This window comes from Suncus etruscus, chromosome 5 (genome assembly GCF_024139225.1).
Source record: "Suncus etruscus isolate mSunEtr1 chromosome 5, mSunEtr1.pri.cur, whole genome shotgun sequence".
Classification (NCBI taxonomy): Eukaryota; Metazoa; Chordata; class Mammalia; order Eulipotyphla; family Soricidae; genus Suncus; species Suncus etruscus.
In genome coordinates this window covers 117,346,804-117,371,534 of record NC_064852.1, presented here as the reverse complement: position 1 = coordinate 117,371,534, position 24,731 = coordinate 117,346,804, and the positions used below count along the sequence as shown (strand labels likewise).

Here is a 24,731-nt window from a genome sequence, read left to right as displayed (position 1 = left end):
ACTATTTTTTTTTCAGGCCACATCTCATGGTGCTCAGAGATCAGTCCTGGCAGGTTCAGGAGACCATATGGGATTTGGGGATTGAACCTAGATGGCTATGTGTTAGACAAGTGTGCTACCTGTTGTACTATCACTCAGGCCCCTAAAATTTCAGTATCATATCACTTAAAAACCCATTCCCAATACACCTGTATATATCTTATAAAAATACATTTAAAAATAAAATCAGGGAAAATTCTAAATATTGAGTCACTATTACACTGATGGTGAGCTGGTCTAATGAAGAGACTTTAGCTCCTTTATCTCTTTTCAGGATATTCCTCCACATCAGAAGAGAACATCAGCTCTAGGAGAGAAAAATAAACAGATCATACTCAAAATGGTTTCCTAGAACCTAATAACGAACTTTAGTTATAAATAATCTCTATAAATATTGACATAATAGTAATATCTAAAGGTTCAAGACTTCTTAATATAGAAATCTGATGGGAAAATTGAACTAATGACAAATACACATTTCCATTTTAAATAGTGACATCTCTAATATATTATAAGTGCTTTAAAAGTTAAATAAATATGGGGCCGGGCGGTGGCGCTAGAGGTAAGGTGCCTGCCTTGCCTGCGCTAGCCTTGGATGGACCGAGGTTCGATCCCCCGGTGTCCCATATGGTCCCCCAAGCCAGGAGCGACTTCTGAGCGCATAGCCAGGAGTAACCCCTGAGCATCACCGGGTGTGGCCCAAAAACCAAAAAAAAAAAAAAAAAAGTTAAATAAATATAATAAGGAAATATGTGTTGTTTAGAGAATCCAAGATCATTAAATGTCTAAATATGGAACATGTGTTGCCTGGGTAGATGGTACCCCAGGACATGATACCTTAATCTCCCCTATTGAGATGTGGACTTTCAAGCTTTCGTATTTTCACACTAGTATGTGTACTGGGGTTCTCTCTACATTTTGAGGAGCCTGTGCTCTCTCTTGAGCATATTTCTCTCTTCCTCTTTCTCTTTCATTCTTTCTCTTTCCCTTTCCTTTCCCATTCTCAGAATTTCTAAATAAAGTCTATATTCACTTCAACAGTTAATAAAATAAAATAAATATCTAAAGGCATCATTTACAATAACCATGATGACTTAAAATGAAAGAGGTAGGGGCCAGCGAGGTGGCGCTAGAGGTAAGGTGTCTGCCTTGCAAGCGCTAGCCAAGGAAGGACCGGCATCCCATATGGTCCCCCCAAGCCAGGGGCAATTTCTGAGCGCTTAGGCACGAGTAACCCCTGAGCATCAAACGGGTGTGGCCCGAAAAAAAAAAAATGAAAGAGGTAGATGTAGAGGAAGGATGTAAAACCAGTATGTGGTATGTACCAGAGATCTCATTTTATCTCATTTAGTCATCCTAAACCCAAAAAGTAAGATGTTATCTGTCATCCTCATCTTACATTCTTAAAGAATTCGCATGGAAATGAAATGCAATATGACACACTTTGCCCAAAAAGAAAGTTGATTCTGGAAATCTTTAATAAGTCACATGTTTTATTGTGTAGACTGAATATTGCTCATGCCAGATGATGAAGCTTTAGTCTTCTTTACAGTGTAGAAGTGTAGAAGGTTGTTAGTTGACAATTTTACATTAAAACATAACTTTACATAATTATCAACATACCAATATAGAAAAAACATTAGAAATGTAATAAAATTAAAAATATATATAATAAAATTAATTTGTGTCATTATTAGATGAACTTTATTTGAGTGACTAAAAACTATATATACTAAATAAAAAACTAATTGTATTAGGAAAACCTGTCCTTTGAACATACTGAGAGTGATCCCTAAGTGCAGTGCAAGGAGTAAGCCCTGAACACTGCTGTGTGTGGCCTAAAACCAGAAAAAAACAAAAATGAACAAGATAATCTCCATCCCTCCATCTGCCAGACCTTTCCCCTGGCAGTGGGGAGGACACTGAGGGTGAAGTGAAAAACACACCCCTCTAGACAACAAAAGAAACCATGGAATGGCAGTGCAGACTCCATCACAGTTGAGGGGAAAGATTGTAATCCTTAAGACTCAATCAGTAACAGCAACTTATACAACCTCTGAAAGGACATCAGAGTGGAAATGCCTAGGATGCTTACTGAGCTCAAAGAAACAATGAGTCACACAGCCTATAAAATACAGGATTTAACAGTAGAAATAAGAAAACTACTAAAACAAAGAACAAAACTGAAAACCTTGGTGGGAAATGAAAAACTCCTTGGAAGGCCTCATCCAGCAGAATAATAGCTGCTCAGGACAGAATCTATGAGATGAGGTGCAAAAAAATCTCCAAACAGCAGTAGTTGATTGGGAAAAAACCCTCAAAATAAAGGAATATCTGAAAAGAAAATTATTTGGGATGAATTTAAGAGGGACAATATAAAATTTGTTACGGTCTCAGAGCCAGGTGAAGAAGCAATAGTCAGAACATCACAGCTCAGGAACAATCTAGATTCAAAACACCTTTTAAGAAGTAAAGGAACTACTGTAAGACAAGACGACTTCCACAAGCACACAAAACTCCTGTAGAAATATGGCATGATGGGGCCAGAGAGATAGCATGGAGGTAAGGCATTTGCCTTTCATGCAAAAGGTCATTGGTTCAAATCCCGGTGTCCCATATGGTCCCCCGACCCTGCCAGGAGTGATTTCTGAGTGTGGAGCCAGGAGTAACCCCTGAGCACTGCCGGGTGTGACCCAAAAACCAAATAAATAAATAAATAAATAAATAATAAATGGCATGACAATAATCCTCTAAATATCAATGGGTAAATGTATCAATTAAGTGATGGCACAGAGGTTGGGCATTTGCCTTACACATGGCCGAATCAAGACAAATTTGGGTTGGATTCCCGGCATTCCATATGGCCCCCTGGGCCTGCCAGGAGTGATTTCTGAGCACAGAGCCAGGAGTAACCTCTGAGTGTCCCAGGTTTGGCCAAAAATAAAAAATAAAAAAAAAAATGAAAGAGACAGAGACAGAGAGACAGAGTGACAAGATGAATCAGAAATAAACCCAATATTTTGCTGCTTGCAAGAAATACATTTGAGTAGTCAAAGCAAACACAGATTCAGAGTCAAAGGTTGGATAAAAACCTTCAAACAACTCCCTTAAAAAGGCCAGAGCGACCATACTAATATCTAACAACGAAGATTTTAGACACAGTTGTGAATAAGATTTAAAAAAAGAATCTCATGACTTTATGTTGGAACTAGGCCAGTTCCATAGACTAATTTTTTTTTTCTCAAATGAGATGTAAATCTGTAAACCAAGCCATGAAAGAATATGGCTACACTGGCCCAATCACCACAAAGCTCATCTCAGGAGGAGAGGGTGGGTCAAGCCCTAACTCTGCTGAAGTCATCCATACTTACTGCCTCCATCACTCAAAAATCACCATTTCCGGGGCCGGGCGGTGGCGCTGGAGGTAAGGTGCCTGCCTTACCTGCGCTAGCCTAGGAGACGGACCGCGGTTCGATCCCCCAGCGTCCCATATGGTCCCCCAAGCCAGGAGCGACTTCTGAGCGCATATAGCCAGGAGTAACCCCTGAGCGTCACCGGGTGTGGCCCAAAAAAAAACCAAAAAAAAAAAAAATCACCATTTCCGGAGGCTGGGCATTTGCCTTAGACGAAGGACGGTGTTTCGAATCCCAGCATCCCATATGGTCCCCGAGCCTGCCAGGAGCGATTTCTGAGTGTAGAGCCAGGAGTAACCTCCAAGCACTGCCGGGTGTTACCCAAAAACAAACAACAACAACAACAAAAACAAAACAAAACAAAAATCACCATTTCTCTATGGCCTGCCTCATCTCTGACCCTCCTCCATAAATCCCTGTGGGGATACTGATTTGACTACACTTCAGGTATGTCAGTTGTTCTTTCAGGAGACCTGAAGCTGAATATATGCTTTGGATTTCTGGAAAACATCATTTGTTTGATACTCTCATCCCTAAAGGAACACCCCAATTTAACAGACTGGACATACAACAACAAAAGATTACTAAACCTTCTGCCATCGTATTAATGACCTCATTTGTGATAAAATAATTTTCACAAATGAGTTTGTTACTATACTTTTTCTTTTGTCTTTCTTTTTTCTCTTCCATTTTATTTTTCTTTCCATTATTTTTCAGTAACTTTGCTTTTACTTATCTGGAAACTAATGTATTATGATTAACTAGGTCAACTGTGTGATACATTTTTAAATAAATTTTAAAAGCTCATTATTTGCATATAAGAAAACTGTAAACATCTGTATATTAATTTTGAAGCCCACCACCTAACTATACAAACCCACTGTTTCAAGAAGCCTTATTGTGGAGTCATTTTGTGCATGCAGCAGACTGGGTTTAATACCTGACACCACATATGGTCCACTGAGCTCCACAAAGAGTGATCCCTGAGTGCAGAAGCCAGGAGTAAGTCCTGAGCACCACTAAGTGTAGTCCAAAAATTAAAGAAAGAGAGAAACAGACGGGGGGAGGAGGAAGAGAGAGAGAGAGAGAGAGAGAGAGAGAGAGTCATATTGCAAGTACTATAGAACACCTACCAAGGAAATACAATATACAGCTACAAACTCTCTACTAACAATTTGCAGCTATTACTGTACTAAAAAAAAATCCTTGAGAGGGTAATAGTTTGCTAATACAATTCTTCTTCTCTGGGTGTCACAAAGAGGTCTGGGGATAGAGATGTAAACACTTCATTAGACAATAAAGAATTAAGAATCTGTGCCTGTAGAAGGAGGATGAATAATTTACTTGAATATATGTTTCTGACAAAAGCTACATAGATAAACATTATTAACTTAAAATTAAGAACTTTGGTTAGAACATTAAGAAAAGATTTTATTTAAAACACATGAATGGTTCTAAGAAAAGAAATACCTTCTAAATATATACAAGGGTCAGAAATAAAGGCCTTCTTCAGGCCCTTCTTCTAGAAGAACCCAGCTCTGCTAGACCCTCCTTTCAGCTGCCCTGGCCATTCTGTTAGTTTAAATATACCTTGTTATTAAAATACCATATGATATATAAAAAGATTCTTATTTTTTTTGGTTTTTGGGTCACACCTGGCAGTGCTCAGGGGTTACTTCTGGCTCTATGCTCAGAAATTGCTCCTGGCAGGCTTAGGGGACCATATGGAATGCCGGGATTCGAACCACCGACCTTCTGCATGCAAGGCAAATGCCTTACCTCCATGCTATCTCTCTGCCCCTCCCGAAAAGATTCTTTACAATAATTATAAAAGATTGCTGTATTCCTACACTATTTTTTCCCTTAGTACCTTCACTAAGATCCATGCTTGGCCTATAGGACAGGAAAAGCCAAGATAAGCCAACCAGCAGGGTCACCACCAGATTCACCACAATCCACGGCCGGAGAATCTGTTCTTCAACTCCTGTAGCCCTAAAGTTACAGAAATGTTTATCAGAAACATCCTCACTTTGGTACATATATCCATGTATATGTAATATGTATAGATGTGAATTTAGAAAATAGTCTTCATCTAAAGAATGAGCAAAACTTGGGCCAAATTGATAGCACAGTGGGTAAGGAGTTAGTTTGCCTTGTATGTGGCTAACCTGGGTTCAATCCCGGTCATCCCATCTAGTTCCCCAAGCCTGATAGGAATGATTTCTGAGGAGAGAGCCAGGAGTGACCCCTGAGCACCGCCATGTGTAGCCCCAAACCAAAAACAAAACAAACAAACAAAAAAAAAAACTTGACATCAAACATAAGTTCCTTATAAAATAAATGTAAAAACAAAGATTAAAAGCTAGTTGGACCCTGACCATATCCACTTTGTGCATTAATGTAAATTTAATGCTGCCTACTTATTTCTACGTTTGGGTGCAATGTATGAATCTTATGAAGCATCTTTCCTTTCATTCTGCATCTCATCCAAAAGAGACGCTGCTTTGAGGCCGGTGAATAGAAACCTCAGAAGTCAGAATCTAAATCCCTCAGCCTCAGCTCGCCTGCTGATCTGCAAGTTCTCCATAAGATGGTCTCCTTAGAGCAGTGGTTCTCAAAAAGCGGGGCACGTCCCCCGTAAAGGGGGTCACATTTGACCTTGGCAAACACTGTCATAACAAGCTAAGCCCTGTGTTTATGTCTCTTTATGTCTCCGGAGCTGAAAGTTGCTGTAACCTGCTTCAAACCCCACTTCGAAAAGCTATGCATCGCAAAATGTGCTTAATTAATGTAGCCATTAATCCAGACACCATCTCTGATTAAAAAATCAGCTCAAATTATTTTATATATTTTTGTTTTGCAGGTTATAGTTTTTTTTTAATAAAGATACAATTTACGTCGCATGGGGGGCACAAAAAATGTTTTCTTCTTCCTAGGGGACATGACAGAAAATAATTGAGAAGCACTGCCTTAAAGAGACATAAACCCCAATTACTTCCTGCCAGCACTATTCTGGGTTAGCAGGCTCCCTGGCTAAGGACTGTGTGGTGAAATTCTTCCACTGTATCATGTAATGACTTAGTATAAAGCCATAACATTTAAGACATGTTGTTTTAAAAAAAATCTCATTAAACATGCAGGTATTTGTAACAAGCTTATCCATTAGATAATAAAATAGAAGTCTTTTTTGGTTCTGGGTTTGAGGCCACATCTGATGATTGTCAGGGGTTACACCTGACTCTGCACTCAGAAATTACTTCTGGTGGTACACAGGGACCATATGGGACTTCAGGGATCAAACTTGGGCTGGCCAATGCAAGACAAGTGTCTTACCTGCTATATTACCATTCCAGTTCCCAGAATTGGTATTTTCTTTTTTTAAATAATATTTTCAGTTAAGCACCATGATTACAAACATGTTTGTAGTTGGGTTTCAGTCATGAAAATGACACCCCCTTTCACCAGTGCAACTTTCCCACCACTAATGGAGGCTCCCCATTTCCCTGTTCAGAGAAGTTTAAAACTGTGACACAACTAATTCATAACTAAAAATTAAACCAGTTTAAACGTATTATAATGCTATATATTTAATAAATAACATTAAAATAAAAATTGACTGCAATAATATTCTTCCAAAGGTTATTGTGAATTAATTAAGCAGACTAAAGAATAAAAACAGAATGACCAAACAAACAAGAAAACTATTTGAAATTCCTAAATAAATTTCTTTAAAATAATTTTGTGCTAAAATGGACATGTTTCACCTCTACTTAGTAAATACTGAGCTCTATTTACAGACTTCAGACTAAGAACACTAAATTTCATGAGCCTTATATTTTAATTATGCAATTTTATTTTAAATTTATAAATTTTATTATCATTTATATATATTTGTAAATATATAAATATATAATTTATTATAATTATAATTTTATTTTTAATTATAAACAGTTGCCAAAGAAATAACATGGGATTGAATTTCTAAGATTTAAATTACAATTTTCAGTTATGTCTACATTATAAACTTATTCCATATTTTATGTACTTTTCTTTGCTCAGCTTATCAGTCACACCCATCTAGTTGAGACATTCAGATTTAAATGAAATAAATGTTTTTGCTTGAAGAGTATGAACAATTGTTCATAGCATATTCTTCTATGCTCAGTGATTTTTATGCATTTTGGCTTTGTTAAAATATGAGATTCTGGGGCCCGGAGAGATAGCACAGCAGCGTTTGCCTTGTAAGCAGCCGATCCAGGACCAAAGGAGGTTGGTTCAAATCCCGGTGTCCCATATGGTCCCCCGTGCCTGCCAGGAGCTATTTCTGAGCAGACTGCCAGGAATAATCCCTGAGCACCGCCGGGTGTGACCCAAAAACCAAAAAAAAATATACATATATATGAGATTCTCCGATTTTATCATTCACTTGAAAAACATTTTTAGCATCTTTTTAATAGTTGTAATATGGAATATAGGGTAAATTCTTCATGGACCTTTGCTTCCTCAAATGAGATCTATAACTCACAGAACTATCAAAGGGGGAAAGTACAATTTAAAGTAAGGTTTGAGAATAAAGTAAAAGTATGGTGCAATAAAGAACATAGTTAGAAAATAGTTCATTTTATTTGTTTTTAACTTTCATTTTTTTTTTAATTTATTGTGACCAATGTGGTATTTTCTAACCACAGTTTTAGAAACAAAAACAGGATGACTCATGATATTTAGTGATAAAAATAAATGTGATTCTCCCAACTTTATCATCAACAATCATTCATGCTATTGGAATTCTTACCAGAGACTACCATTAACAGAAGGAGGTGTGTAAAGGTGGATTCTGTCACTTGTCATTTGCTGACTTAGAGAGAGTGTAAGAGCAGTAAAATACACTGAGAAAAAGACAAATAAAATGATGAACAATTATTTTCAACAACCCACTCTGTTTTGAATGTATATATTGAGGTAAAGGTTACATATAATTTGGGACATAATATAAAAATGTATTTGATCAATTTTGATAGAACAAAGATTTATATTAATTTTTTAAGTATAGGTACAGAAAGAATTTGAGATACTCACAATATATTGGAACTAGCAAGTACCTGGATGATCTTTGAAGACATTAAATAGGGCCAGGGAGATAGTTCAGGGGCACACCCTGTGAGTGCAGCAGGACTCTAGTTTGAATCCCTGCACTGGCCCTGAAGAACCCCAACATCACAAGGATATACTGAGCATAGTTCTGCATTTCGGGCTCTAGCACTGACTATGTAGCCTGGTTGACCAAGTACTGCCAGGAATGGCTCCAGGTCCCCTGCTTGGTATTTGAGAGCCACTCCACCTCCAGCACTAAATATATATATATATATATATATATATATATACACATATTGTGATAACTTAGAATAAAGGCCAAACTATCAAAAATACATAAAGCAGCAATTGTTATCCAAGTGCTATATTAACTGAATCTATGATGTCAAGTAAGAAACAAAAGAACCTGCAAGTAGCAGAGAACAAGTTAAACTTTTATATAAAGTCTAAAAAATACTAATACTGGGGCCGGGAAGGTGGCACTAGAGGTAAGGTGTCTGCCTTGCAAGCGCTAGCGTAGGACTGACCACGGTTCAATCCCCTGGCGTCCCATATGGTCCCCCCAAGCCAGGGGCGACTTCTGAGCGCATAGCCAGGAGTAACCCCTGAGCGTCAAATGGGTGTGGCCCCCTCCCAAAAAAGAAAAAAAAAACCTTAATACTAAAATACTAAAAAATGGGAAAATACTATAAAAATTAGCTTCTCAATTTTTTAGTTTCAGTTGCAGGATGGGAGACTCATGTCTAACTATGCTCAAGGATTACTCCTGGCTCTATGCTCAGAGATTGCTCCTGGGGCTCAGGGACCATATGGGGTGCTAGGGATCAAATTTGGGTTGACCTTGTGCATGGCAAGCACCCTGCCCATCCTACTATCTTTCTGGCCCTCCTTCACTGGTTTTTTAATAAAAAAAAAATTCCACTGAACAGTTGTAAGAAATGTTTTAAGTAGCAGTAAAATTTTATATAGTTAATTTATGTTAGTTAATACATTGTTTACATAATTAATAAAATTGTGTTTTCCTGGTTAAAAATAACACTGCATCTCAAATGCCAGTTATATATTTATATACTTACAAAAAGACGCTAATGCTGTTGGATCCAAAGCAAAAAAATTTCGAATTGCTACTGATGTTTTAGCAAAGTCAATCCTAGAAAATATAAAACCTCTTGTCACAGTACATTTGCAAAATTCTTGTAATATTATCATCTTAACTACTAGCTTTATATTTTGCTTCTTTTCTCAAATACTATCAAATTTTCTTCCTTCCTCTTTTTGTTTTTGTTTTTGGGCCACACCCGGCAGTGCTCAGGGGTTACTCCTGGCTTTCTGCTCAGAAATAACTCCTGGTAGGCACGGGGGACCATATGGGACACGGGGATTCGAACCAACCACCTTTGGTCCTGGATCGGCTGCTTTCAAGGCAAACACCGCTGTGCTATCTCTCCGGGCCCACCTTCCTCTTTTTCTTCCCTTCCCTTCCCCTTCCCTTCCCTTCCCTTCTTCCCTTCCCTTCCCTCCCTTCTTTCTCCCTCCTTCCTTCCCTTCCCTTCTTCCCTTCCCTTGCCCTTCCCTTCCTTCCTTCCTTCCTTCCTGAAGCAAAATAGTTTTTCTTGAAAGAAATTTAGAGAGAAGAGAGAAGAGGAGAAAAGGATATGTGTTCATGAGAGAACATAGATTCTCTAGAAAGGAAAAAAGTTTCAAATGCTGCCAATTTTTTTTTATCCATTACTAAACTTTATGTTTATGTTTATGTTATGGTTTAGACATAACATATATATGAAAGACTACTTACAAATGCAACATAAAAAATTTAGTTTGTTATTGCTTTTCTTATTTTCTTCTTATTTTTGTTGTTTGGGGGCCACACCCAGCAGCACTAAGAGGTTACTCCTGGCTCTGAGCTCAGAAATCAATTCTGGCAGGCTCAGGGGACCATATGGGATGCTGGCAATTGAACCCAGGTCTGTCCTGAGTCAGTAGCATGCAAGGCAAATTCCCTACCCTGTGTTATTACTCCAGCCCATTATTTTCCTTTTTTTTTCTATCTTGGGAATGCAGTATTATAGCAGTAGAGGGGTACAGTTTAACACCAGAATATGTTTCTGGGGCTCTCCACACCCACCCATTGAAGTGCTATCCCACTACCAAAAGGATCCTTCTACCATTTCTTCCACTGTCCCGCCCACATTTTCATCTAGTAACCACCATAGTTCTCACCAAGTCTGAGTGAGTTTGATTTTTATACCAGTTCTTACAATTGCTTTCACATCTGTAGTCACAATAATCTTACCTGTCAAAAGCAGAAATTGTACTTAACGCCAAAAGCAAGTAGATAAGACTCTGGAATGGATATGCTAAGGTCTTGTATTGTTGCAAAAGATTTGAGAGGTTAGAAAGCTGATATCCTGCTAGAACATATATCACCACAATATTCCACACTGCACAGCCAGCCAAGAAACCATGAGAAAAGAGACCGATCATCCTGAATTAGAAAGGGTTTAATCATTACACAGGAATTACTAAAGTGAAAAGCAACAATACTGTTTAAAATCTCTTCACATATAAGAATAAAATAGAACATTTCACAAAAGATACAAACAAGCTTTTTATTTCTCATTACACTGACTGGAGAATCATATAACTCTAACTGGACTTTTAAAATATATACCTACCTAGCACTTTCAAGTATCAATTTTGTTAACAATATTGAGTAAGTGACATTTTTCCAAAATGATAGAACACTTGTTTTAAGTCTAATCTAAACAGTCACCTGAAAGCCCGATGCACCGACAGAGCAACATCTCTGGTGGTCCAGGAAGGCTTCACATTCATTGACACATCAAGGCGCTCTGTGGTTTTTATTAACTCAGAACGGTCAGCAGCCCGGAATCGTCCTAATGAAACATGACACAACTACCAAGAATGAGCAGGTGATAACTCTGCTGGTCTGTTTAGTGACTCTACATTTAAAATCCTCAGACTGAGACTGAATTTCTGCTATTTTTACCTAGAAAGTCTCTCTGCATCAGTCCTATTTCAGCAGGCTCCTTTCTATTGGCTGTTTAAGCATGGTATCTTTTCTATTTTTTGTTTGTTTGTTTGTTTTGTTTTGTTTTGTTTTTGGGGTCACACCCGGCAGTGCTCAGGGGTTACTCCTGGCTGTCTGCTCAGAAATAGCTCCCGGCAGGCACGGGGGACCATATGGGACACCGGGATTCGAACCAACCACCTTTGGTCCTGGATCGGCTGCTTGCAAGGCAAACGCAGCTGTGCTATCTCTCCAGGCCCATCTTTTCTATTTTTAAGAAAAATAAAGACACTTCTCAGAATAAAATAGGTGGATGACCAATAGGTACATGAGAAAAGAATTTCAAGGGCCCGGAGAGATAGCACAGAGGTGTTTGCCTTGCAAGCAGCCGATCCAGGACCAAAGGTGGTTGGTTCGAATCCCGGTGTCCCGTATGGTCCCCCGTGCCTGCCAGGAGCTATTTCTGAGCAGACAGCCAGGAGTAAGCCCTGAGCACTGCCGGGTGTGGCCCCCCAAAAAAAAAAAGAATTTCACAGTCACTTGTTAACAGGGAAACTCAAATAAAGAGGACAACAAATGATCACATCAGTGAGAAAGGCACATATAAGAAAGATTGCTTTGTTTATATCCCAACAAGTAAGAGTATTTGTCACTTGACATGACCCATATGACCCATCTACACTGCATGATTCTAGACAGGCAATGATCACTTGGATCATTTGCAAATACAGGGTTCATTTCATATAACTGAAGTTCATTTCATATAACTCTTCAGTTATATCCATGTTGTAACTATATCTCCTCTTCTTTCACTACTTATCTGTTGGTGGGTACTTGTTGGTGGGTCATATCTTCGCAACTGTGAATAAGGCTGTAACATATATAGGTTTATATGTGCCTTTTTGAATTAGTGCTTTTTTTGTTCTTTGGATAGATACCAAGGAGTGAAATTGCTAAATAATATGGTAGTTCTGTTTTTAATATTTTAAGAAAACTACATATTGCTTTTTATCAAGACTAAACCAATTTGCATTTGCATCAACACTAAATAAGGATTCTTTATGATAATCTTTGTCTCAGATAAAGTCTGTAAGTAGCATATCCATGTGAGTAGTATATGACACAATGCTATCAATAGGTTTCCTTTAACATTATACAATATCAGAATTGTTTCCATATAAATATATAGCTATACTTTTGTATTTTATACTGTAAGGTAATCACATCTTGTATTAATTTTTAAGTGTCAAGGACCTCATCAAACTTAGAATCTCATATATGCAATAAAAGTGCCCTATCAGAGAATTACAGCCACAATTATAGAATTTATAACAGCACATGCTCCTCCAACATTGCTATCAAGAGTAGAAAACTGGCAAATACACAAAGGATATAAATAAACGATACATAAAAAAAGAAATAAATGATGGTGTAGGAGATTTTTAAATTACCTATAATTCCATAACCCATAAAAATCATGATGAATAGTTTGCCAATTTTTCTTTCTAGTCTTTTGTCCTATGCAATTTTTTTTGTTTGTTTGTTTTTGTTTTTGGGCCACACTCGCGTTGCTCAGGGGTTACTCCTGGCTGTCTGCTCAGAAATAACTCCTGGCAGGCACGGGGGACCATATGGGACACCGGGATTCGAACCAACCACCTTTGGTCCTAGCCACTGTGCTATCTCTCCAGGCCCCTGTCCTATACAATTTTATAGTTGACATCAAATCATATGTATGCATATTGAGTTTTCATCAGAATATTTCCATAAAATATTCTTCCAATATAATATTTTAATGGTGTAAATTAGAAAATAGCATAAATAAATCTTATTTTTAGATTTTCTTTTTTTTTAACTTTTTGAAAATTTTTATTTTATTTATTTATTTATTTTTGGTCACACCTGGTGGTGCTCAGGAATCACTCCTGGCTTGGGAGACCATATGGGATGCTGGGGATAGAACCTAGGTCCATCCTGGGTCAGCCACATGCAAGGCAAACGCCCTACTGCTACGCTATCCCGCTGGTCCTGAATAGATAAATCTTAATGGACAGAAACATTATCCTCTAGTCTAACATTTAGATTGTTTCCAGTTTTTTTGCTTTCATAAATAAAAGTACTAATTAGCATTGCATATACATTTTTATCTATTGTTTTGCTTACTTCCTTAATTCAGAAGTATAATCCCTAGGTCAAAGAATATTCTTGTATAATTCTTAAAGAGTTCATATTTCAAAACAAAGATATACTTACGGCTTTTTTCCACAAATATTTTGCCTACAGGCTGACTAATGCCAGTAGGTGCAGTAAATACAGACTGTTGTTCTGTATTACTTTGCTCATCAGTAATTATGTCTTCATCTTCTACTCCTAGCTCATTGGCATACTGCAGTTCTGCTGGCCGGGTTTTCCTGTAAATAGGGAAAAGTACAAGAAAAATGAATGGATACTGAATTTTTACAGACTTACCTAAGGAGGTACCTATATATATATAATGAAGACTGGATTCTGAGTCAAGAAATTTTTTTTCAACTGGGTCTATTATTAACAACTACATATATATCAAATCACCTATTTTCTGCAAACCTTGGTTTGCTCATCTGAAAAGTGAAGTAACTAAACTAGATTTGTAAGGTTCTTTCCAGAATCAAAAATATAGAACTCACATACCCCTACAACCCACTAACAGAAAACGTTGCAGTCTCTATCTACACCTGCCATCTTCCCAGCAGAAAAACAGTCAAGATCTTCTATAAAACTCAAAAAGAAAGTGATGGCTGCTGGGGGTGGGCGGGGCTGGAGCAATAGCACAGAGGCGGGGCATTTGCCTTACATGTGGCCAACCCAAGATGAACCTGGGTTTGATTACTGGTACTCCACATGGTACCCCTGCGCTTGCCAGTAGTGATTTCTGAACACAGAGCCAGGCGTGACCCCTGAGCACCTCTGGTGGGACCCAAAAACCTAAATAAATAAATAAATAAATAAATAAATAAATAAATAAATAAATAAATAAATAAATAAATGTTTAAAAAAATAAAGAAAATGCTGGCTGCTGAATCTTCCCAAGGATGTTGGTCTGGGCTGATAACTCTGGGGTCTTCTAAGAATGGGTGGGTACACATTCCCCTTTCTGCCTGAAGCCACAGCATCCCATCACCATAACTGCTACCTTCCAACAGAAATGGCCCAGTTCTATAACCCAACCTTATAAAACTGCCTTGCAACCAAATATGTTTCATATCTATAGATCCTGGACTGCATGACTCTATGTGGTGCCTCAGAATTTCATATAGTGTCAGCCCAGTAGGATCACAGGAAATCTGATAGGAATGTTACAAAGAAATCTACCAAGCTCAGTGAACCTAAACAGGAACATAGAAGGCTTGACTAGCACCAACCATAGACCAGTAAATCCCTAGAAAATGACTTAAGTGACACCATTGAGAGATAGAACAATTATTTCAAACTGACCCTTGTTGACCTAAGTTTTGATAATTCCACTTATCTTTGTGTTGTAAAAAATAATAGGAAGTAAATGTGATGGTGCCTGCATGGAGACAGACTACGGTGGTTGGTGAGAAATAAGGAACGCCATTGAAGGGAAGGCCATACTGAGGGTGAGTTTAGTGTTTGGACATTTAATGCCTGAAATGACTGTTATAACCAATCATGATGTTATATTAAACTTTTTTAAATTTTCAATTAAGAAAAAAGTTATGAAGGTTAACACTAGCGAATCTGGCTATATAGAAATCTTAAAGTTTCATATATAAGTAAAGGACTAAAAATGAAGTTAAAGACAACCTGGAAGTTCATAGGTAAGTTGGCAGGTTCAGTAGGGATTTATTTACCTAAAAACTATAAATTCAAACAAAGAAAAACAATGTGTGACTCTATATAGATACTGATTACCTTTTGTAGGGTCCTTTCCAAAACCAAATAATAGGACTATTTAACTTAGATTATATTACACTATGCCATTTGTTTTTACCTGACACACAACAAATCAAACATATTTTAATTTATTGGTGAAATAATCATATTTCAAATTTTTAATATGAGGAAATAAATCATATACCTTATTTTATTAACATTACCTTTTTAATTTTAACTATCCAGTTTTATACTATTGTAATAAACTCCTAAGATTTTTTATTAAAGTATAATATTTTAATTTTCTCAGTGGTTTATTATTTTCTTTTTTTTTTTCAGTGGTTTATTATTTTCAAATTTATCATTAGACAGCCTTAACTGATGTGGTCACAATTATTAAATAAGCAACCATTCAGGAGTTCCAAATTGAGCATCAATGAATCCCTGTGGAATATGAGACCAATAATGTCTTACTTTGTCTTTCTTCTAGGTTTCTGAGTGACTGTCTCCTCAGCTGGAGTGGGTGGCTCCACATCAATACCATTTTCACTTTGTAATGGAGATGGACTAGAGGTTTTCTTCTGGGTTACGGACGTTTCTGACTCTAAATATAAAGTAGATTCTAGTTTCAATTTACTATAAATATTAAAATAAAAAAACATTATTTTAAAATAATATTAATTGGGTTAAATATTTTGTCATCATTTTGAAAAATTTTTACGTAACAAATTTTAAATGTTAACAAATGTTACACTTCCAAACATTTCACAATAAAATTTGAAATTCTGATGCCAAACACAGCAGGTGAGAAATACTAAGCAATCTGAAACCCATAATGCAGTGGATTACCAGATTACCTCTAGGTTTAATGATTCACTGTAAGAGCTCACTGCACTCAGAAGTCATTACACCGGTGGTTATGACTTATTATAGCAAATGGTATAAAGCAAAATCAGCAAAAGAAGAAAAATGGCTCATGCCACAAAATTCCACAGAAAGCCAAGTACTAGCTTACAGAAGTGTCCCATCAATGTAGTAATTCTTCAGCAATACATGTGACATCATCTCTATCAGGGAAACCCAGAGAGACAGATCCAAGAATTTTACTAGGGGCTAATCACATAGGCATTAACTTTAGTATATGCTAAACTCCAGATTTCCCAAATAAAACACAAATTCAGCATAAATTATGTACCACATTTTTCACTCTGTAAGGCACACCTGACCATAAGACACACAGTTTTTAGACATTCTTCTCCCCTGCATTCGGGCTTCAGCTCCAGGCGGCATACCCTCCATAAGACGTAATTGGGGTGGGGGTGGGGGATGCATCTTATGGTACGAAAAATACAGTAAGTCACATTCTGTGCATGGAGTTCCAGCAACATAGTCAACTGGTTACCCATGAAGTTCCCAGACCAGTCAAGTGCCAGTGTGTCACATGCAGGTCTTTCCAGAGAGGGCAGTTCCCAGTCTGTCTTCAGATTTTACTTTGACTCATTTCTGCATATTGCAGATTGAGTTTAAGCAAGTCAATGGAGATCCCCAATTTGCTACCTACTAATTCTATTCGGAAATTAAAACAACATATTTTTTGGTTTTCGTTGTTATTGTTGGGTTTTTGGGTCACACCCAGTGGCACTCAGGTGTTACTCCTTGTTATGTGCTCAGAAATCACTCCTAGCAGGTTCAAGGGACCATGTGGGATACTGGGAATCCAACTGGAGTCCACCCAGGGTTGGACTCGTTCAGGGCAAATGCCCCACAACTATGCTATCTATCGCTCCAGCCCACAACATATTTTTTGAATGGAAATCTTTTTGTTATTGTTGTTTTTGTTTTGTGGGCACACCCGGTGACACTCAGGGGTTACTCCTGGCTATGCGCTCAGAAATTGCTCCTGGCTTGGGGGACTATATGGGATGCCAGGGGATCAAACTGTGGTCTGTGGGCAAGGCAGATGCCTTACCACTGAGCCAGCACTCTGACTCCATTGAATGGAAATCTTTGACTATTTTATAGTTTGTGGTTTTATCAACATTTTGTTCATAATGTTTTGTTTTGTTTTGTTTTGTTTTGGGGCCACACCCGGCGGTGCTCAGGGTTATTCCTGGCTCTGCACTCAGAAATTACTCTTGGCAAGGAAGGACCGCGGTTCGATCCCCCGAAGTCCCATATGGTCCCCCAAGCCAGGGGCGATTTCTGAGCGCTTAGCCAGGAGTAACCCCTGAGCATCAAATGGCTGTGGCCCAAAAAACCCCCTCCCAAAAAAAAAAACAAAAAAAAATTACTCTTGGCAGACTCAGGGGGGGTGGCATATGGATATTGGGAATCAAACCAGGGTCATTATATAGGCAGTATTACACATCATATTTAGTTTTTACCAGTTTCTATACTTATAAATAATGTTAAAATCAGTGTCCTTTACTGTAACTCTTGGAGTTATTTCTATTACCTATATGAATTTACATTCCTATCAACATACAAATGCACAACTCCTCAAAGAAATTTTACATCTAACATTTTTGTCTTTGTAATCTTTAAAAAAAAATGAAAGTTAGCAGTTGTTTCACTATAAAATTAACGCAGAATCTAGTCTTTCCCATTAAAAAAACATGCTGGGTGTGTAAAAATAATAGCCATGTTTTCAAATATAGCCTGAAAACCACAACTGCTATCACAACCTACTCTTGTTCCTTCACATACCAAGAGGAAGTTTTGTCTTCTTCGGTCTTCTTTGACCTGAAGCTTCTGGATGCTCTATGGGTTCTTTCTTTGATGGCTCACTGTCTTCAGATGTCTTATAAACAACAGTCTGAACAAAACCTTCCACAGAAGTATTACCTACAGAAAAACAGTGGGGGAAAGGAGATCACTAAGTCTTAAAGACAGGGGTGGTGAACAGGATTTTTACCCTCACTCAAAATGGCAAAATGCAATGAGTTTAATATATTATTGTTAAAATTATATGTTTTGTGTGAGTCTGTTTTGGCAGGTCACTATGGCTGTATGGCTCTCTGACTCACAGTTTAAAATTTTGGCTTTTTGTGTCGAACTTGTTCGCCACCCCTGCTTAAAGAGATGACACAAAGAGGAAGTAGACTTTTTCCCAATGACCAAATCCCTAATCTAACAGAACTGATTGTGCCCAAATTTTAATTTAATTAATCCTTATTGTAACATTGGACTTTAGGTGACAAAAAATAACAAATGAGGGAATAAAGATAACTGGGGAATAAAAATAGTGGGTGGAGGTGGTGAGAGAAAGAGCAGATAAAGAAAATGCAAGATGGGGCCGGGCGGTGGCGCTGGAGGTAAGGTGCCTGCCTTACCTGCGCTAGCCTAGGAGACGGACCGCGGTTCGATCCCCCGGCGTCCCATATGGTCCCCCAAGCCAGGAGCGACTTCTGAGCGCATAGCCAGGAGTAACCCCTGAGCGTTACCGAGTGTGGCCCAAAAACCAAAAAAAAAAAAAAAAAAAAAAAGAAAATGCAAGAGGTGGGGCCAGGAGCAATGACCAACCCAGGTTCAATCCCCAGCACTTCCAGAAGTGATCCTTGAGCAGAGCCAGAATTCTCTGGTTTCCTTATTTTTTTTTTTTTTTTTGCTTTTTGGGCCACACCCTGTGACGCTCAGGGGTTACTCCTGGCTATGTGCTCAGAAGTTGCTCCTGGCTTCTTAGGGGACCATATGGGATGCCGGGGGATCGAACCGCGGTCCGTCCTAGGCTGGCGCAGGCAAGGCAGGCACCTTACCTCCAGCGCCACCGCCCGGCCCATCCTTAAATATTTTTTAAATATAAAAAGAACTACTTGGAGGGAGAAAAAAAAGAACTACTTACTTTTGTTTGTTTTTAATAATTTATTAAAGCACCGTAATTACAAAAATGTTTATAGTAGGTTTCAGTCACTGAATGTATATCACCAATGTTCCCCATCCCCCTCCCCCCACACCCTCCACTGTCTACTTATCTCTCTCAATATCATTGTCATGGTAGAACTACTTACTTTAAATCACTTTTTTTTTTTTTTTTTGGTTTTTGGGCCACACCCGGTGACGCTCAGGGGTTACTCCTGGCTATGTGCTCAGAAATTGCTCTTGGCTTGGGGACTATATAAGATGCTAGGGGATCAAATGGCAGTCCATCCTAGGTTAGTGCATGCAAGGCAAACGCCCTACCGCTTGCGCCACCACTCCAGCCTCACTTTAAATCACTTTTATTTATAGCAGCCTTTTCAGGAACAAAATACATTAAAATAATGAAAATGTAACATTTCTCTTTCTGGAAACAAATATACAGCCTACTTTTCAAGGTTTTTATTCTTTACTACTTATTACCCTATCATATAGAAAGAGGAAAGACTTCATAAAACGTTAAAAAAACATAAAAATTTGAATAAACATAAATATATAAGAATATCTGGACAAAGCATGTGCTTTGCTGCTTATCTGGACCCTCACCTGGGATTTCAGTATCTTTGTTCATCTAATTCTCTTAACATACAGAGGTCAAGGTTCAACCCCTAGCTCTTCATATCCTCTGAACATAGCTGGGAGAGATCCCCAAGCACAGAGCTAGGAGTAGCCTCCAAGAGCCACCAGTTGTGGCCCCAAAACTGAAACAAACAAAAAAGTACACTTGGCCAGCAAAGTGAACAGAACTTACTAGAATAGAGGACAGTGAGAATTACAGAGTGACTTGAAGAACAACCTTCAAGCATTAAGAGTGGAAAGGAAAATTTACTACAGTTGTGATACTGGAAAAGAATGGGGAAGAGGCATAAAAGTCACCATGATGAACAAAGCAATTAGAAGTGACTTTGAGGGTTCAAGCCTGAGATTTATATATCAGTAAAACTGACAAGTTATTGAAAGTGGCAATGAATTCTAAAAACAAAAAAATTGAATTACTAACACAGCATTCAGTATTAGTGGAACACTAAGTAAAACATCCAGAGAACTATCTCATTATTAGAGCTCTTATAATAAATAATATGGCCCTACACTCAGATATATAATCTAATGCAGCTCCTTTTACTAAATTGAGGAGTCCAAGAAACTTGGATGTCTGAATGAAGATAGATCCTTGTTCAATAATCTGTAACTAAACATAGCTTAAGACAATGTATGTTATTGAAGGATAAAAGGCCTCAAGAAATCCACAGATGATATGGAAATTGAGCTTAGTTACTACAACCCTTTATTTCATTTCTTTTTGGAGACTGTCTACAGACTGCCCACTGCCTTGATCCTTACTACCACCCAGAATCCCCACTGCCTAAACTTTGGTTCTGTTCTCTACAAAGCAGTGACTTCAAACTTCTGGTCTTGCCTCTCTCTGCCCTGTGATGGGTAGCATGTTAGAAGTCCTATAAAAATTTGTGATTACAGGCTGGAGCCATAATACAGTAAGTATGGTACTTGTCTTGCATGTGGCTGACCTGGATCGACCCCTGGCACCATACAGGGTGCTCTGAGCTCCACCAAGATGATCCCTGAGCACAGAACTAAAAGTAAGCATTGAGTAAGTGCCAAGTGTGGCTCCTCCAAAAAAAAAAAAAAAAGAAAAGAAAAAAACACAAAGCAAATAAAATTGTGATACAACACAACTTACCTTGTGTGGCTTTTGTTCTGGGTTTCTTTTTCTTGGGACGACTAAGTGGAATATCATCTATAAAACAGAAAGAACAAGAGAGAAAAAGCTGCCTAAAAGTCAATGCCCAGAATAGCCTAAAATAAACTTTTAGTAAGGAAGATCTTTCCCACTCTTCCTTAGATCAAGCTAACTTTTTCCACTTTAGTGAAAAAAAAAAGCAAGAAATCAACAAAATCAAAGAGATCCCATAGTTTGGTACTAGCAGCTTACTGCTAGTTGCATATTAGATACTACCGTATTTTCTGGCATATAAGATGACTTTTTTTTTTTGGCTTTTTTTGGACCACACCATGTGATGCTCAGGGGTTACTCCTGGCTGTGTGCTCAGAAATCGCTCCTGGCTCCATATGGGACGCCAGGGGATCAAACCATGCTCGGTCCTAGGTTAGTGCATGCAAGGCAGATGCCCTACCGCTTGCACCACTGCTCCAGCCCCATAAGACGACTTTTTTTTTTCTTTTCTTTCTTTTTTTTTGGGGGGGGGCCACACCCAGCAGTGCTCAGGGGTTACTCCTGACTGTCTGCTCAGAAATAGCTCCTGGCAGGCACGGGGGACCATATGGGACACCAGGATTCAAACCAACCACCTTTGGTCCTGGATCGGCTGCTTGCAAGGCAAACGCCGCTGTGCTAGACAATATTCATGATACAAACTCCTCTTACAGTGCTCATTACCATATCAGTTTTCTAGACTTGAAAATTATGATTGTTTTTAAGAATACTCTATTCACAATCTAATCCAGGAAGTCTCTCTTCAGTAAAGTTTACCTTCATCAATAATGATTGGCCTAGAAAATGGAAAACCTTTCATCTGACTTGCTGGCTTTATATTTTTTAAACGTTCTGTCCCATTTCACCTGGGTCAGCTTTTCAACTGTAACCCATGAATCAATCCTCAGTATCTGTCTATGTGTTCACATGAGTGCCAGGAGTGAATTCTGAGTGCCGAGCCAAGAGTAACCCCTGAGCGTAGTGGGTGTGACCCTCCCCCCAAAAGTGGCAGATCATGTGGAAATTATTATGCTAAAATAGATATTGTGCTATTATAAATTATGCCAGATATTTAATTTTAAGAGAAATAATAAGGAATTATTTTTTGACACACAATATTTTATTTAGAAATATATAATAGAGGGGCTGGCAAGGTGGCACTAGAGGTAAGGTGTCTGCCTTGCAAGCGCTAGCCAAGGAAGGACCGCAGTTCAATCCCCCGGTGTCCCATATGGTCCCTCAAAGCCAGGGGCAATTTCTGAGCGCTTAGACAGGAGTAACCCCTGAGCATCAAATGGGTGTGGCCCGAAAAACCAAAAAAAAAATATATATATATATATAATAGAAAAATACACATTTTACTTTAATAGCTAACTCACCTTGAACAGCACTTTAATGGCACCAATGAAATGTAATCATGGCAAAGGCAGAAAGAAAAGAAATTTGTAAATTAGGAATCTATTATATTGTTATATTGAGAAGCAACTTAAACTATTACAAATCTAAAATCAAATTAGCTTTTACATAGTAAGCTAGTTCATTAACTAGCGATCATTTATCACAAATAAACTAGCTAAGCATAAATAGATTGCTAACCAAAAAATCCTCAATATTTTCTGAACCAATATATACATACTCTCCTACTATTTGTTAGTAAAGTGGATTAAACAGATTAAGAAACCTTTTGTCACTGAAAATCAGCTTACACTGAAGAAGCTATTCTGGCAAACAAAAGAGGATCAGAATTCTGATAACTGACTCTAAGGATCCATTATCTTAAATTGTTTACATTCAGGCCTTGAAATAAAATATTTAGTAACTCATCCTAATGAATAATTCAAGAATTTGTCACCTTTAAAATTTTAGAAAACTTTTCGCTAAGATGTTTAATAAGTAAGTCTCTTTTGAATTCTTATAATTTTGCAAGTGTACTAATCAGTTTTCACCTTATTTTTAGATTTTGAAATTCAATAAAAGAATTCCTGAAGGGGCCGGGCGGTGGCGCTGGAGGTAAGGTGCCTGCCTTGCCCGCGCTAGCCTAGGACGGATCCCCCGGTGTCCCATATGGGCCCCCAAGAAGCCAGGAGCAACTTCTGAGCGCATAGCCAGGAGTAACCCCTGAGCGTCACAGGGTGTGGCCCAAAAACCAAAAAAAAAAAAAAAAAAAAAAAAAAGAATTCCTGTAAATTATTTTTACCTTGGCACAGGGGGAAGAATTCGTGGAGGACGCTATAAGGAAGAGAAAAAAGATTCCTGTAAGTAAAAGAAAGTCCCATAGATCCCTACTCCATAGACCTCAAATCTTTTGTTAACTCCTATTCCTTTGAGTGAAACTCTTAAGGGAACTCACAGCCTCAACTGGGCAATTTTAAATACTAAATTCCTTATCAAATTTTGTCAATTACAATTCTTTCTATCTGTAGGCAAGGCCTTTATGTAAACATTAGAAATGCATTGAGAGGAGCTGGAGCTTTGCCTTGCGGGAGACCCATCTGGGACAGATCCAGGTTCTATCCCGGCATCCCCAAGCGACGCCGGGTGTGACCAAAAAACCAAAACAACAACAACAAAAAGAAGAAATGCATTGAGAAGAACGAGGGGATCCCGCTATTATGAATTCACATTCTAGTGTTTAAGTATTAGACATTGGAATACATATATATTAATCTATAAACATGTATCAAATGATAATCTAGGAGGGAGTTTTTCTAAGATGTTTGAGATGAAACCTAAATAAGAAAGAGCCAAGGGGGAGAAAATACATGAGTTTGGAGCCTTTCAGATTTAAAACAACAAACTAACAAAAAATGTAAGGTTGCAGGGGCCACATTAATTAGTCTTACAGACCAAGAACGGCTGAGATTTATTCAGTTCAATGTGAAGCCACTGGAAGCTTTAAAGTACACCAAAAAAAAAAAAAAAAAAAAAACAAACAAAAACAAAAAAACAAAAAAAACTATTTTGGAAGATAACTCTGAAGATAGCCCGAGGGCTGCATTTTCTTTCTTCTTCTTCTTCTTCTTTTTTTTTTTTTTTTTTTGCTCAGGGGATACTCCTGGCTGTCTGCTCAGAAATAGCTCCTGGCAGGCACGGGGAACCATATGGGATGCCGGGATTCAAACCACCAAAACCACCGACCTTCTGCATGCAAGACAAACACCCTACCTCCATGCTATCTCTCCGGCCCCTCACTGAAGAAATTTAAACTTCGATACTTCTGAGAAAATAATAAAAAGATTTTTGTTTTTGTTTGTTTTGTTTTGGGGCCACACCCGGCAGTGCTCAGGGGTCACTCCTGGCTGTCTGCTCAGAAATAGCTCCTGGCAGGCACAGGGGACCATATGGGACACCGGGATTCGAACTAACCACCTTTGGTCCTGGATCGCTGCTGTGCTATCTCTCTGGGCCCGAGGGCTGCATTTCCAAGTAACTGTCAATGAGGTTTCACAAAAATAAGAGACCATGTTTCCAGCTTAAAGAGAACAGTTTTCTTAGAAGCATTCGGGCCACTGGATGTGGCTATCTAGCAGGGAATGAGCTTTACAGGTGGAAGCCCTGGGTTCAGTCTTTGCCACCATGCGCCCCCATTCCCACCCCACCCCAGCACCACTGGGTGTGCGCCTCGGAGTGCGGT

The 24,731-nt window shown here is 38.4% G+C and overlaps 1 protein-coding gene across 1 annotated transcript; it reads right to left on the bottom strand.

Moving 5' to 3' along the window:
- Nucleotides 1-24,675, bottom strand: TMEM237 (transmembrane protein 237). Its single transcript, XM_049772910.1, is given in 14 exon segments — nt 1-304; nt 306-346; nt 5,323-5,444; nt 8,245-8,338; nt 9,620-9,693; nt 10,837-11,028; nt 11,317-11,440; nt 13,828-13,985; nt 15,925-16,054; nt 18,157-18,294; nt 20,117-20,207; nt 21,065-21,121; nt 23,295-23,326; nt 24,642-24,675. Coding segments are annotated over 14 exon segments (1,392 nt in total). The 3' UTR covers nt 1-199.
- Nucleotides 24,676-24,731: the final 56 nt, after the last annotated feature.